The sequence below is a fragment of the Pygocentrus nattereri genome, chromosome 21 (assembly GCF_015220715.1).
Source record: "Pygocentrus nattereri isolate fPygNat1 chromosome 21, fPygNat1.pri, whole genome shotgun sequence".
Taxonomy (NCBI): domain Eukaryota; kingdom Metazoa; phylum Chordata; class Actinopteri; order Characiformes; family Serrasalmidae; genus Pygocentrus; species Pygocentrus nattereri.
The window spans coordinates 6,468,256-6,482,500 of NC_051231.1; the positions used below are offsets into that span (position 1 = coordinate 6,468,256).

Genomic DNA, 14,245 nt, shown 5'->3' on the forward strand with positions numbered 1-14,245 from the left:
TAAACATGCTCCCTCGCCTCTTACCGTAGTGCACCAGTTGTCTCTAAAGTGAGATTTTCTAAATTAAAAGTGTTAAACTAAAACTACAGGGACTTGGTGGTAGCTGTTCAAATTTATTTTCACTAGCTCGCTGAATTTTATCTTTAACAAAGGAAAAAGATTGACAAACATTTAAGGTCGCTATATCACTAATGCTGGCTCCACAGATTCATTTATTGGCCTCTAGATCCGTGGCTAACAGGGTTTAATGAATGCCTCAGGGATTTCAGGTAAGTGTATGATGCATTGGTATAATACATGCTGGGTATTGTAGTGAGAGAACACAGATGCGCAAAAACGCAAAACAAAATCATGAATTCTGTCAAACTGCTATGGCTAAAGGGGTGCTACTCAGAAAGACCACATAAAATAACAACTAATATATTAAATGCTGGTTCATGTGGGAATGCCCACCACTTTGACACCTCTAATAATGACTTATCAAATATAGAAATTGGGACTCAATGTTAATCGTTTAGTCACATAATTTATTTCTGCAGCATTACAAATGCAATAATATGAATGTAATGCTGACAGTTTAGTATTTTAACTCCATGTTGCTCAAACATTCTGCTCTTCTGGATCAAATACATCATCAGATATAACCATCTGTCTGAGGCCAGTAACAGAAGCCTTGAAGCACCGTGTTTTTACTCTGTTTTCCCATGATAATGAGTTGTTTTCTCAAGATAATAATATCTTTAATATATCTTTAATATAAACTCAAGATCTCAAGAAAAGACATGAAAATAGCTCATTATCATGGAAGAACTGATCTAAAAAATGCATGGCCATATAGGGTTTCATTTGATAATGATGTTTAAAATTATCTGCTTATCCCGAAATAATGCTGATGTCATTTTGCATCCCTAGTTATTATTTTTATTTGTCTAATATATAATATATTCTACTCTGAAACAGTTAAGTGATTTTTGTTTCTGTGCCCAGTTGAATTCTGTGAAAAGTATAGTTCATTTTCAATTTTTGTTGAACTGTTTCTAATCCCTGAATGCACACACACACACACACACACACGCGCATCCCTAAATGTCCTTAAAGTGAAGTGTGAGTGGGTTCCTGTCTCGGTGTGAGTTTTGGGTGTGAGGAGTGTAGGTGGTTTGTGAAGTCTGGAGAGAGCGAAGTAGTCTAATGGCTCAGCACAGTGCTGGAATTAGTTTCATGGCAGTGGATTACTGTGTGTGTGTGTGTGTGTGTGTGTGTGTGTGTGTGTGTGTGTGTGTGTGTGTGTGTGTGTGTGTGTGTGTGTGTGTGTGTGTGTGTGTGTGTGTGTGTGTGTGTGTGTGTGTGTGTGTGTGTGTTCGTTCGTTCGTTCGTTCATCCCTCACACTTCTGACTCATGAGACCCACATTTGAGAAGCTTTTTTCCCCTCCTATCAGCACTAAAGCTCCCCGCAGCAGTAAAGCCCACGCCCCATTCTGACAGCACACCACCGCTGACTTACACACTGCAGGCAAAATGTGTGTATGACCGCCATCAGCCCCTCAATCCCCCTCCGATCGTGTTCCAGTAGAGCCCACTACAGCACACCTCAGCCTGGCTCCTCTGGCTCAAACCTACAGGCATTTCTCACCCGCCTGCCGTGTGATACAGCACCATAGATCACATTTCACACCCCATTAGCGAGTGCCACTTCCTCCAATCACTGTAAATCCCTCTCTCCCTCTATGGCTCCAGTCAGCTAATTTATGATCAAGCCAGCAGCTCCCCTACTCATTCATACAGCCGCCACCATTGAAGACCTCAACATTAGGTCATGTTTGCTGTTCATGTACAGTAGGGCTGTCACTGTCAAGCAATATACTCACTAGTTTTGACAATTCATTGAGTAATCAGAGTTTCTAGAAAGCCCAGATTGATTTAAATGAACAGTAACAAACTATGCATATCCATTCAAATATACAAAAATATATATTTTTTGGAAATTAGATAAACTAAATATTAAAAACCAATTCATTAAGAAGGTAAGTAAAAAGTAAAGTAATTAAACATCCAGCAATACCTGATGTACTGCAAATAAGGTATGAAATTTTTACTGAAAATAATTACTAGAGCTGGCCAAAATATTTATAACACTCAAGTATTCAGTCATTATGTTGGTATTTGGTTCTCTGTCTATTCTCTATTGTATTTGTAAGCTTTGTCTCTGTTAAGCCACAACAGTTGTAGCTTAAAATACAATAGAACATACATACAAAGGCTTTTAATATGATCAGTTAATATATCACTGTTGTCAGAACAAAACCTTGTATCTCCAAAATGGTAACTTTGCAGGAGAAGGAAAAAATATACTTTATTTTTAATGTAAGTCAATGGAACCAGAGTTTTTACCAAGTCTTTTTGAGCTGTTTCTTTTGGTTATGTCATCATGAAGTTTACACACAATATAAAGGACAACAGACATTTTCAAATTATGATAAAAACTGAAAAAACAAGAAAAATGGAGATGCAGGGTTTTGTTCCGACAGCAGTGCTATGAAAAATATTTACACACCTCTCAATAATAATAATAAGAATTACATTTATATAGTGCCTTTCACAAACCCAAGGTCATTTCACATAGCATGGGCAAAAAAGTGCTTAATACACACATAGGGCCACATTTCAAAATATACATATTACTAGCTAGAAATTTAATCTTATAGCTGCATTAATGTACCTGCAGTTGTACCATAAGATATAAAAAAATGTTGAATATGGGGATTTTTTTGCCCCTTGCCCCTGGCTTATTTCTGATGCTAGATCATGTAAAGAGGTGAAAAAAATGAAATTCCGATGTTTCTTCTGCCGACCCCAAAAACCCTCTTATTATAGCTTTTGCATAAAAGAATGGGATGTCTGTTGTGTGTGTGTGTGTGTGTGTATCATTAAGAATCAAAAGCAACAGACACTCCACTCTCTAACAGACTTCGCTGTGATCCTCAGTGAAGAATTTGTAAGTAGTTCAAATCATTAGTGAATCAAAATCTCGTTTTAGAGCATCAGTGCTGCACATGAGCTTAAAGACGGATTTACGTTTTACTCCAACCAAATGGCCGCTCATATTCACTCACTCACAAAACACAGTAGTGCCTACACACAGTGCGCCAGAGCCACAGATGGCACATACACACACTCACACACTCATACACACTCTCTCTCAAGGAGTGAAATCCCCGCAGAGTTCCCCTCCAGTGTGTGTGGCTGAGGTGTTGCATGTGCCGTCTCTCAGGGGCTGCAGCAGTACATGGCTTCTCTCACCTCCTTTCCAAACCTTTCCTTCAGTGCCATTTCCACTGAGTGCTCCTTTCGCTCGCATTCTTAGGCCAGCAAGCAAAAAAATTAAGATATTTTTGTCTTCATACTGTAGACCCCGGTGCTGGGAGCCATGGTAACAGTGTGGTCTGGCAGCTGTTTCTTTTCCTATGTGTGTTATGTGAGATGCCTCAGTGTGTAGGTGGGAGAAGTGGCTACAGTATTTTTTTAATTTTGGAAACGGCTCTAGTTTTTCCATGGTTTGTGGTTGTTATGGATGGGTAGGGGTATGATCTGTTTCTAAATTGTGGTTGTGTGTGTGTGTGGGAGAGTTCAGGGGGCGTATTACGTGCTTGTTGTTGATGATGCTGCTGTATTGGGTGTGATTATGTGCTGGTCCTCTGCAGCGTGGTGCCTAAGGAATGAAGGAGTCAGCTCTGTGCTCTTAGGAGCCTCCAATACTGATCAGCTCATGGAGAATATAGGCGCAATACAGGTAAGGCCAAAGCCTCTGGGTATTTGTGGGTATTTTTGTGAAAAGACACGATATTGTATGTTTTCTTCTGACAATTATACTTGCATTAGTTTCTGTACAGTCGTTTGCAAAAGTTAGAATTTTGTGCTCATTTATTTCCAAAATGTTCAATTCAGCAAATAAACAGTAATTGTGCATTACAGTTTTCAGAAACGTTCTTTGTAGAGTATATGTTAACTTATTTTCATTTAGAAAATTAATAAAGTGTGTAATTTGGGTAGCACCAAACTTTTGCATACAGCCTGTAATTCTGCAATCATTTCTCATATGTCTGTTTTAATAATTTATTATTCTCAGAATTTTGCCAGTACATTGGTCACATTTTATTATGATGGCTCCTTATTGCTTATCTACAAATGGCTGGTTGGTTGGTTGGTTCAACAACGTTGGGCTAGGAGTTCAGATTAGAACCCAGGTATGCGGTAGGGGGAGGTTTTGGGTTGAGGTCCGCATTAGAGGGTTATATTTTGATTTATAGAAAAGTTGAATTTAATGGATATTTTATTCAGTGTCCGTTAAAAATAAAGTGGGCCTCTACAAAGTGCCTACAATGGAGCATTAAAATAAAGTCCTACTAGTCTAATATTGGATCACACACTCCCCCTAGTGGCTTTTTAAGAACCATTAAAACAGTGCACACTGCTGTATTTCTTTCCATCATGATGCTATGATAAAGCAGCACTCCATGGAAAAATATGAGTGGCCCAGATAGCTGGATCTATAGAGGTGAGGTCAGAACACACCAGATGAACCCACATTTTCATTACAGTTTAAATTCTTTTAATTACATGTTGCTTGTGTTATTCATGTCTGTAAGCAAACAATATTAATGATGCCTTGCAACGTATAACCCCTTAAGCGTCTGAACCTAGTAAAATGAAACTGATGGATAAAGATCCCTGAGCTTAAGAAGAGACACCCAACCTCACCTAACCAGATTAGACACAGAAGTTATGAGTAATGAAATTCCTTTTTATCATAAAGTAAGAAGTAAAATGATCCCCTTAGAGTCTGAGAGCAGTAATTGTTAAAAAGATGCTGATTCCTTTGCTCTGTTGTTCTGGTAATTATTGATGCATTTGAGCAGCACTAGAAGTTTGGCATATCATCAGTACAGCTTGAAGTAATGTTCTGTGGAAAAGACTCACTTTTCAATAATAGTTTTTTTTGTTGTAGATTATGATGAACTAAATAATCTAATTCTTGCAAGGGTGCAAATCCAAAATCCAGCACTTGGTTTTCATTTTCAGTTTTAATTTTGCTGCAATACTAAAACTAACTACTGGTGCTTTTGCAGGTCCTCCCGAAGTTATCCTCCTCCATCGTGCATGAGGTGGACAGCATACTGGGGAACAAACCCTACAGTAAAAAGGACTACCGCTCCTAGTGCGTGGGGAGACCAGGGGCCATCCACACCGACCTTTGCCTGTTCCTCTGTTTGCTTGAGCTTTTACTGAATGAGTAACCGGCGCATGAGACTGGCAGGCACTCCCGACCCTGGAGGGGAAGCCTTTTAGAAAAATACAGGGCAAGACAAATAAGAAAAAAAAAAACTTAAAAAAAAAAAATGAAAACAAAGAGAAAAAAAAGCTAGACAGTAAGTCATATTCACAGAGAAAAGGAAAGAGCCAGACCTACCTGGTGAGAATATGAGCTCATAGAGTAAACTGTTAAACATTCAACTCTGCAGAAAAAAAAGTCATTTAAAAACTGAAGTTAGAAAGAAAAAATAGCACACGCTTGCTTGGCTGTTGGAAATATTCTGTTTTCCTCTTTGCATTTTTTTTATTTTGATACTGATGAATGCGTATTTGACAAAAAAGCAGAGCTTAAGTTAACGTAGGTAATCAATTCACATTCGTTGCACATCTCCCGTAGCCACTCATAAGGTTCGCTTGTTCGTTTACGGACGTCGGTCGCATTGTCAAAAATTTCCCCCGAAAACCTTTCACTGTGTCGTCTGCGTCATGATTGCACGTGCCCCTTCGCAGATGAGCCAATCAGCACTTTAGGAGTACGTCTGAAGGAGTGGCTATGGGAGGCACTGATGTTATATGTGAGGAGGGAAAATAAATCAACAGCATCATCTGTGCTGCTTTTCCTTCCCAAGCAAAGGGCATTGTCTTAGTGTCTGTTCCCTGCTGACTGGCCATACAGCACAGTCATAGTTCCAATAAAGATCAGCAGTGCTTTCCCAACAGGGCCGTGGGAGATAACTCACCCCAACTGAGGTGTTACTGCAGGTGCGGCTGCTTTAGATATGCTGGAATTGAGATTACCTAATCTACCTATGATAATCTCTCTTTAAAATAAAGCATATTGACAACCACAAGGGAAACATTTAAGGTTTGAAGTTATTTAACCAGCTGTTCTGTAGTTTATTAACTGCTATTTATCTATTACATAAAGTATGTAGTTGTGAAAGTGAATTGGAAGTGTGGTGGACCCACTATGAGCCCTTGGTGGGGTTTAAGGTTTATGGGGTTCCTTTTGGAGGGTTTTAAGGAATTCAGTACCATTTGAGCATTTAGGTAACATCTGTTTATGATTGAAAGATTTGATAATTTGGCAAAATCCCCTAGACAGTTGCAGCAGCCCTGCAGTTAACATCACCTGTGGTCTATTAGAGCACATACTGGTGAATTGGCGGATTATCGTAGCCAATAAACGCGTAGACTGTTCAATGGCATTAGCTTGCTTGCCCCCATAAGGAGCATAGACTGGTTTGTGTCAGCAGCTCAGGGACTGGAAAAGAATGTGTGTGTGTGTGTGTGTGTGTGTGTGTGTGTGTGTGTGTGTGTGTGTGTGTGTGTGTGTGTGTGTGCGCGCATGATGGCAAGTGAGAAGCAGAGCATGCGTTGTTTTTTGCGTGGTCAGGAGGCAGAATTCACTGTCTAAATGTCTCTCACTTCTGGACACTGGACATTACTATTAAGAACCAGTGACATTACATGTGGCTAAAGCCAAAGATAATATCCCACTTCCGCCTGCGCCATTTCTCACTGCATCTCCAGCTCTTTGGAGGTGAAAATGTCTTTAGACAGCATGTACTTCCCAGCTTTTACCTATGCTAATGCCATCTCTCCTTTTCATTGTATATTCTCTCTGGGCAAGCCGTCTAGCGATATAAATACATATATACATAGTGCATCCTATATATTAGGAATGATAAGCAGTCATTAGACCTTTTCTAAAGGGATGTTAATCACATTATTTAGCAACAAGCAATCAGAAGTCCAGATCCATGACCCATGCACTCAGTCCTACTCCTACTGATCTGTACCCCCTGGTAAGCACAAGGGAACTGCATGAGGTCCATTCTCCCAAAGCATGTACTACACAGAACAGCCATTACAGAACTGATACAGTTACACTGGAAGAACTGTCTACAGTTTGAGGACATCGGCTAACGTATTTGCACAGATATTTCTACTCGAGGTCAAACAGAAATCGCAAATTTTGGTCAAACATGGCAAAGATTGCAAACTGTTCAGTCTCACTTTTGCTGGGAGGGGGAAAAAACTTTCGCAAGAAAATCTCTGTGTCAGATCATCAGTTGAGTGGTATATGTGTGAGTACTTTGTGTTTGTTCTACGATGGGCAAGTTTTTGGATTAACACTCAATGTAGACCTTTGTTATATTCCGTTGCAAACTTTAGTCAAACATGAGTTGATAGAATATGTGTGATAATGAATGCATATGTCATTTTTTAAGATCTGTGAAAGCTTTCACTACTCATATGATACCAATGCAGCTCTTCATAATCACTTTTGGAACAATTTGCACTTTATCAGTTACTTTATCGGATCCCTATTTTCAGTTACTATATGTGTTTATTACCAAAAAGATGCTTTAAGTATGGTTGAGATGTTCAGAAGATAAAGTAAGCATGGCAAACTGGAGAAACCACTTCAGCAGACTTCAATAGTCACATGAAATCCGTTAAATGAAGAGTAGATCTGTTCGAGAAGTTATCAGTATAAATATTAGGTTAAGATTTAGGCATCATTTTTAAATGTTGTATATCTTAGTGAAGTATCATTGTCAAAGACGGTACACATCACTGTGTGCTCCATGCAGTAGGTACGGTACGCTACTGTATTTGAGTTAGAAAAGTTACAGCAGCAAATACTGAGTCGTTAAGGTCAGATATTTATGTATTGGCTTTGGCTCCTGATGTTTCCATTTGTGAAGACAGTCTGCTGTTGTTTGTCTTGTTTTATTAGTGCTTCTATGACGTCGCCCTGTTTTCTGTGTAAGAGATTTTCTCAGGAAGGAAGGGCATTACTGTTTGTTGTCTGCAGTGAGAAATTAGTTCAGCACTTAAGATGTTCATAGTGCACTAGCGCCTACGTTTGGTCGTATGTTAGGACTGCATTTGAAAACATATCAGTGTGTTTTGGCAGTGAGGTGCATTCAAATGGTACTAGCTTGCTTTAAACTCATTCACGAGGCACGTCTCCCAAAGCTGAAACGAGGCCGGAGAGTATTTACCCATCGCAGTTCTTTAACGTTTCTACACAATAGAGCTTTTTTATTTTCATATACCAGTCGTGGTATTTCTGAGAGCATGGCTTTTTTCATCCAGGGCCACCTCTCATGGTAATGTGTATTACTTATTGCCACAGTGTAACAGAAGCTGGGATAGAGTGCAGAGTCCCTGAAGATATCAAATCAGACCTGTAGATACGGGAAGAGTGCTTATTTCTAATTAATCATTCTTTATTTCCCGAGAGATTATTTTTTACGTTCAGTATTTTAGGATAAGGGCGAGAAAATAATTTTATTTTTTTACCATTCTTCGTTGCCCTGATTTGATATTGACACGACGGTGGTGATGACAACGACAAGCAATTATTTGCACTGAATATGCATTTTGAAGAATAAATGTATACAATGGCAAGCTTACATTTCCACCCTGTGTGGAGAGATTCTGTATGTCGAGACAGATATCTGTATATAGTTTGACCTTTGTACATATATACATATAAATGGTTGTGATCACTTTGGCCTTTTTTTTCTCCTTTTTTATTTTCATTGACAGGCATTGCTAACTGCATTGTGCTTGAATCTGAATTTAGACATGTACAGCTTCAGTATCTATGAAATGGAGATTATAAAAATGATGGCAATGAAAATCAGGCATATTGTCTTTTTTGTGTTTGTTTCAATTAAAGTGAAATGAGATGGACATAAAGGCAAATTCAAAGTCTAACAAAAAAAAAAAAAGTTCTCTGGTTGAAAGTTGTTCTTACCCTACTCCAGAACCTGAAGGTAGGAATGTGTATCATCAAACATTTTATCTAATGTGACTTTTATTCACATCAATACAGATTTAAAAAGTCAAACTTTATACATACCAAAAAAAAAAGTAAAAATGCCAACAAAGTATGGGCGGTTCAGCAGTGGACAAAAGACTATTGTTGGAAACTCAAATTAGGGCACTGCATTATTCTGCAATGATCTTGATATTATTTTCTATAAGCCCTGCTCTGAATGGATTATAGAGAGGAAGGCGAAATAGCACCATGTTCATTAGGAAGGCACTTCATGTACATACTAGACAACTTCACAGCGCTCAAATAAAGCCCCGAAAATAATGCCGCATTCTGAATTATGTCAAAGCAAAACTAAATGAGATCTACCAACTGTGTATCACTCATTTTGTGACACACTCTTGAACTCTATTTTGGTACATCTTTTTCTGAAAGTTTAACTGACCTTTTGCAAAATAATGACACACACCTCTTGGCCAATCACAGCTGTCTCTGAGCCCCTCCTCTTCCATTAAGTGATGAAATGATAATACTTTTCAGAACAATCCTGCAGTGAGAACAACGGTGGCAGGAAATTAGTCAGAATTATTCAGACATTCTCAGACACCTGTCCTGACCATCTGGCTCACCTGTGCTTTTGTTTCATTTCTGTAGCTGATAAAAATGTGAGTTAAACTGTGTGGAAGCCCAAACTCACAGCTCGGTGTAAAAACCCAAGGTAAACTAAACTTACTGTATTTGCTAACATTTGTTGAAGTATCATGTATAACGAAAAATTAAGTTAAAGGCACAGTAAACGATTCTGGAGAATGACTGATGATATTTGAGCTCGACAACAACAACAACAAAAAATACACCCCTCTTTTTCAGTGCTGCTTCAAAGGCTCCACCCCCTGAATTCATGGATGCGTGTTGTCAACACAACATTAGCAGACTGGGCTGAGATACTTGTGTCTTAGACTTGTTGGCATAAAATCCTTTGCAAATGTTGCAGAGACAAATAACAAAATCAAACTTTCAAGCAACGACACAGCGAGTAGTGTTACTAACATTAGCGAGGCTAACTAGTTGGTTAGCAAACTGTCGCTACAGTTACAACTACAAAGCTAAACAGCTGCTATCACAAACATTAGCAAATGAGACAAAACAATGCAGACCTACTAATTCTGTGAAACAGCAGGAATAAGTTAAACGTTCAAACAGAGCAGCCTCCTCATCCATTTTCATGCCTATCAGCTCTCAATGAAGTCTTCTGCCAGCTTCCTGTTTGAAGTTTCCCGTTCCACCTTAAATGGTGCAACAGTTACATTCTGTGCGTTCTGTTGCTAACTAGCTGGAATAGTTTTTTGTCATTTGGTCCGAGCCACTTTGTTTCCCATTTACAGCGTCAGGACTGTGTACTAACACTGCATTATTTGCCAGCGGACACAGAATGTAGACTGTGAGCAGCTGTTAGTTGAATCTGATAAACTGTGCTGGACTAAAATCATAAAATTGTGCCTTTAAATTTTCTTAGCTTCAGTGTTAGCATTAACGTTAGCATTAGCTCATCTGAAGGAGCTGCCTCAGTCATTCCTTATTAGACATGAAAATCTGCCTCTTTAGCCTGAAGTGACACTTTCCTGATGTGATTGACGTAAACATGGTTTCTGGAATCGTCCTTCAAATTTTGTCTTTGTGCTACAGAACTTTGTTATATCTTAGCACAAGTACTACAGACAGTAACTACCGAGTGGCATGAGCTGAAAGTTTGACAAATGGAGGTGGGACTTGTCAGAATTTTTCAAACGGTCAGTTCTCCCAGACCTGATGAAGTAATATTATGTAAGCTTGTTAATGTAAATGTTGCCTCTTCACTTTTCCAGAGGAATATCCATTCCAGTATCCCTTTCCTAGTCTCCAGATTAGCTGCTTGAATGAGATGTGTACATAGTTAAGTATTACCTCATGATATGGACTTAAGATAAACACACAAATGTAAATGCCCTGAAACAACAAGACAACCCATAGATGCCCAAGTAGAATTACAAATACGAGCACATCACTAAAGAAACATTTCCATTTTAGGTGACCATATAAAAAGGAATGCCCTGCATCAAATTTCAGAGTATGAGTGCTAACATATCAGTTATTGCCTTTCATATAAACTTGTACTGAATTCTCTGATGAGGAACTGTTGATCCTAGTTTTACCAAACATTTTATGCACAGCAGTCCAGGTCATAGATAAAGTGCTGTGTGTCTTCTGATGGCACCTGTTCAATTGTGGTGCCACCTTTGACATCCGCCTTTAGGTCTGGTCCTCATGTAGTTCGCACAGCTTCTTAAGGTATTTTACTTGATGGGTTGAGCTTAATTGTTTGCTTTACAAGTCAACAAAAAAAAACCAACCAGTGACTTTGCCAGTGAGCCAGAGTATTGCTTCTTGACGTCACCGTACACAAACAATGGTTTTGCTCTCCTCAGAGACTTTGCGTGTGTATTCAGTCACTGTTCTGTTCATGTACAGCTGAAGCAGAATCCTTCACCCAAGAGGACGAGCCAGTAGCTGCAACTGTGCCTTTAGTTCTCTTACTGCTTCAGTCTGTGGACCTGTTCAGAGAGGGAGGGCTATAATGAGTTGTGAGGTGACTGGTCCTTTCTTCTGTTCCTGCTGCTGAATTGTGGAGGTCCACCTATGGATGTAGGTACAATCAGTCAATCAGAGGCGCTTTAACCCCGGCATCTCACTCATACAAAGTGAATTAACTAAAGAGGTCACCGTTTAAATTTGAAATGAGAATGTTCACATTTTGCCTCTAACTTGATTTCGGCTTAAAGCTCCAAAAGCAACATAATGTTTTAAAAAATTCTGAATGAAAAATATTTTGGGAAAGGGTGGAAAAGGATTTCTTTAAATCACAGCAGGAAAACTATATGGCTGTATCCCATCTGGGATCATAGTTCCAAGTCAACCTGAAACTAAAATTTGATCTTTTTTTACCTTAGCATTCATGTCCATGGATTATATTAAGCATATTCATCATCTTGTTTCCTCCATAATCTTTGATCAAAGTGTATTGACTTTTTCCTGCCTCAAAACATTTTGTGACCTTTGAATTCATTACCACGCACCACCTTACTATGCAATACGACACATTAAGGAAGAAAAATGTGTTCTGCTTTCATCTGATTTTGATTCATCTTGATTTTCATGTTTTTTAGGGAGAAAATTCAGCGGGTTCCTTTTAAAACAGTTCATATAATCATAAATATTCATTAAATATTCAATTAAATTTCAGGTCTGAAAAGAAGACGGTACCTTCATGCACTTAGCATTACCTTCTGTACACGTCAGCCCAATCCAGCCGTTCATACAAGTGCAGCGTCCGTTACGGCTGTCACAGTCCCCTCCGTTGTCACACTCGCAGCTCAGAGCGCAGTCTGGCCCGAAATGGTTCACACTGCAGTCTGACACGTACATGCACCAAAAAAGATACACAGGAGAAAAAATTAGATGAAAATACTAAATAGACCAACATGGCATTCTCGCTCTGAGGGGTGAGTATATGGATTTACCGCTGTCACACCTGATCCCAGTCTTTCCTGAAGAACACAGACACCTGCCACTCACTGGATCACACGGCGTGCTCTCCGCACAGTCACATGACTGAGAACAGTTCTGACCGAAAGTGCCTTGTTCACATTCTGAAAAGAGATCGTTGTGTTATTGCCTGATGGGTGTCGGCACAGTATGACGATATTTATCATTATTGTGATATAACACATCATGTCATGGTACACTTTGCCGTCAGTACTTAAGCAAATCATTAGTACTGAACAGTGACCAACTGCATGTTTCTTTACTAAGAGCATAATTAACCCTTTGTCCTTTGTAGTATTGATCTGTTCCTACTTATATAACCTACATGCTCAATATGAACCTCCCCCAGCTGTACAGACAACATCAACACCACAGTCAAATTCATCCCATACTCGACTGAGCCTGTTGGGCGTCGCTGCACTCACGGCTCTTTCGGTGCGATTTCGGAGATCATCCAGTGTGGAACCAATAACGAACTGAGCTGTTGGAGCTTCACTGCCCACAAAAATCACGTTGCGTAGCTATGATGGATTCACTCTTATTGAAGTGGAGAACCCAGAACGCCTTCTGCTCAGGGGACTCATCTCCTCGTAGACTGAAGGGAGCCAGTCAAACTCTATGACTCCCTCTTACAATTTGTATATGATTGGTTCCTAGGCACCTCATGGTTGTAAAAATATGGTGCGTTGAATTTGGATGAATCTTTTTGAATCACCCTGTATTTTTTCCATATTGCCAACCCCTAAAAACTTTTTCAATCTTCCCCAAATATTACCCGAAAGAACACAGCTGTTTCTTTAAAGTGACTGATAATAAATTGAATTTAGTTTTCCCTCAGGTCAAATGTATTCAATCAGCCAAGACATGTTCGGCTTTGAGCTTCAAATACTGCTCAGCTTGACTCACTGTCCTTCAGGACACGAAGACGGGCATCAAGACTCATCTATCCTGGCACCCAGGTGATGGAATGAATGCCCATTGTCTGTCTGAACTGCCTGAAGATGTCTCATCTCTTTATGAAGCATTGAAATGAACACTGATCTAGCAGTTGTGTATCATTTCTGCGCTCTGTATTTTTCTAGGTATCAGCACTCTTGTTTCTGTCTGTCTCTTTGCTCAAGGGTAGTTTCCAATTTAGCATCTGCTAAGACAGCTGCTACAACTGATTTTAGCTCTTCAACATACCATTCTTATGAATAACAGCATCTTTCACTGAACAGGTGAGACTAGAGCTCTGTGTGTTGATGCCACTTGGTGGGTTATAAGCTTCTGTTACTTGTTAGCTACTTAGTAGCTCTAGAGCAAAACTGAAGAAGCAAATATCTATTACATTTGATGGATAGTGAAAATTATATTTTGCAGAAACAGCAGTTTAAAGGCGTAGGATTAAATGTGTGACCTCTCTCGCAGCGTAGTCCCCTGTATCCTGTAGGGCAGATACACTGGCCAGTGCTCGGGTGGCACGGAGCTCCATTCACACAGTCGCAGTGCTGCTGACACTGAAACCCGTACAGACCTGCAGGACAAACTAAACCACAAGAACAGAACTTTCAGAAGAG

General features: G+C 39.5%; 2 protein-coding genes across 8 annotated transcripts in view; one reads left to right on the forward strand and one right to left on the reverse strand.

Moving 5' to 3' along the window:
• Positions 1-5,460, forward strand: part of kcnab2a (potassium voltage-gated channel, shaker-related subfamily, beta member 2 a) — a 137,607-nt gene extending 132,147 nt beyond the window's left edge. For all 5 annotated transcript variants that reach the window (XM_017704907.2, XM_017704905.2, XM_017704904.2 and 2 more), the window contains 2 exons: positions 3,700-3,788; positions 5,125-5,460. In XM_017704907.2, the coding sequence (XP_017560396.1) occupies positions 3,700-3,788; positions 5,125-5,214 (179 nt within the window). In that variant the 3' untranslated portion in view covers positions 5,215-5,460. The remainder of the gene's footprint in view (positions 1-3,699; positions 3,789-5,124) is intronic.
• A 2,913-nt stretch (positions 5,461-8,373) lies between these two features.
• The window catches only part of megf6b (multiple EGF-like-domains 6b), a 113,343-nt gene continuing 107,471 nt past the window's right edge, over positions 8,374-14,245 (reverse strand). For 2 of the 3 annotated variants that reach the window (XM_017704899.2, XM_017704902.2), the window contains 4 exons: positions 14,086-14,214; positions 12,662-12,790; positions 12,425-12,553; positions 8,374-11,778 (listed from right to left, as the gene is read on the reverse strand). In XM_017704899.2, the coding sequence (XP_017560388.1) occupies positions 11,714-11,778; positions 12,425-12,553; positions 12,662-12,790; positions 14,086-14,214 (452 nt within the window). In that variant the 3' untranslated portion in view covers positions 8,374-11,713. The remainder of the gene's footprint in view (positions 11,779-12,424; positions 12,554-12,661; positions 12,791-14,085; positions 14,215-14,245) is intronic. The other variant, XR_005129283.1, reaches the window with a different exon arrangement.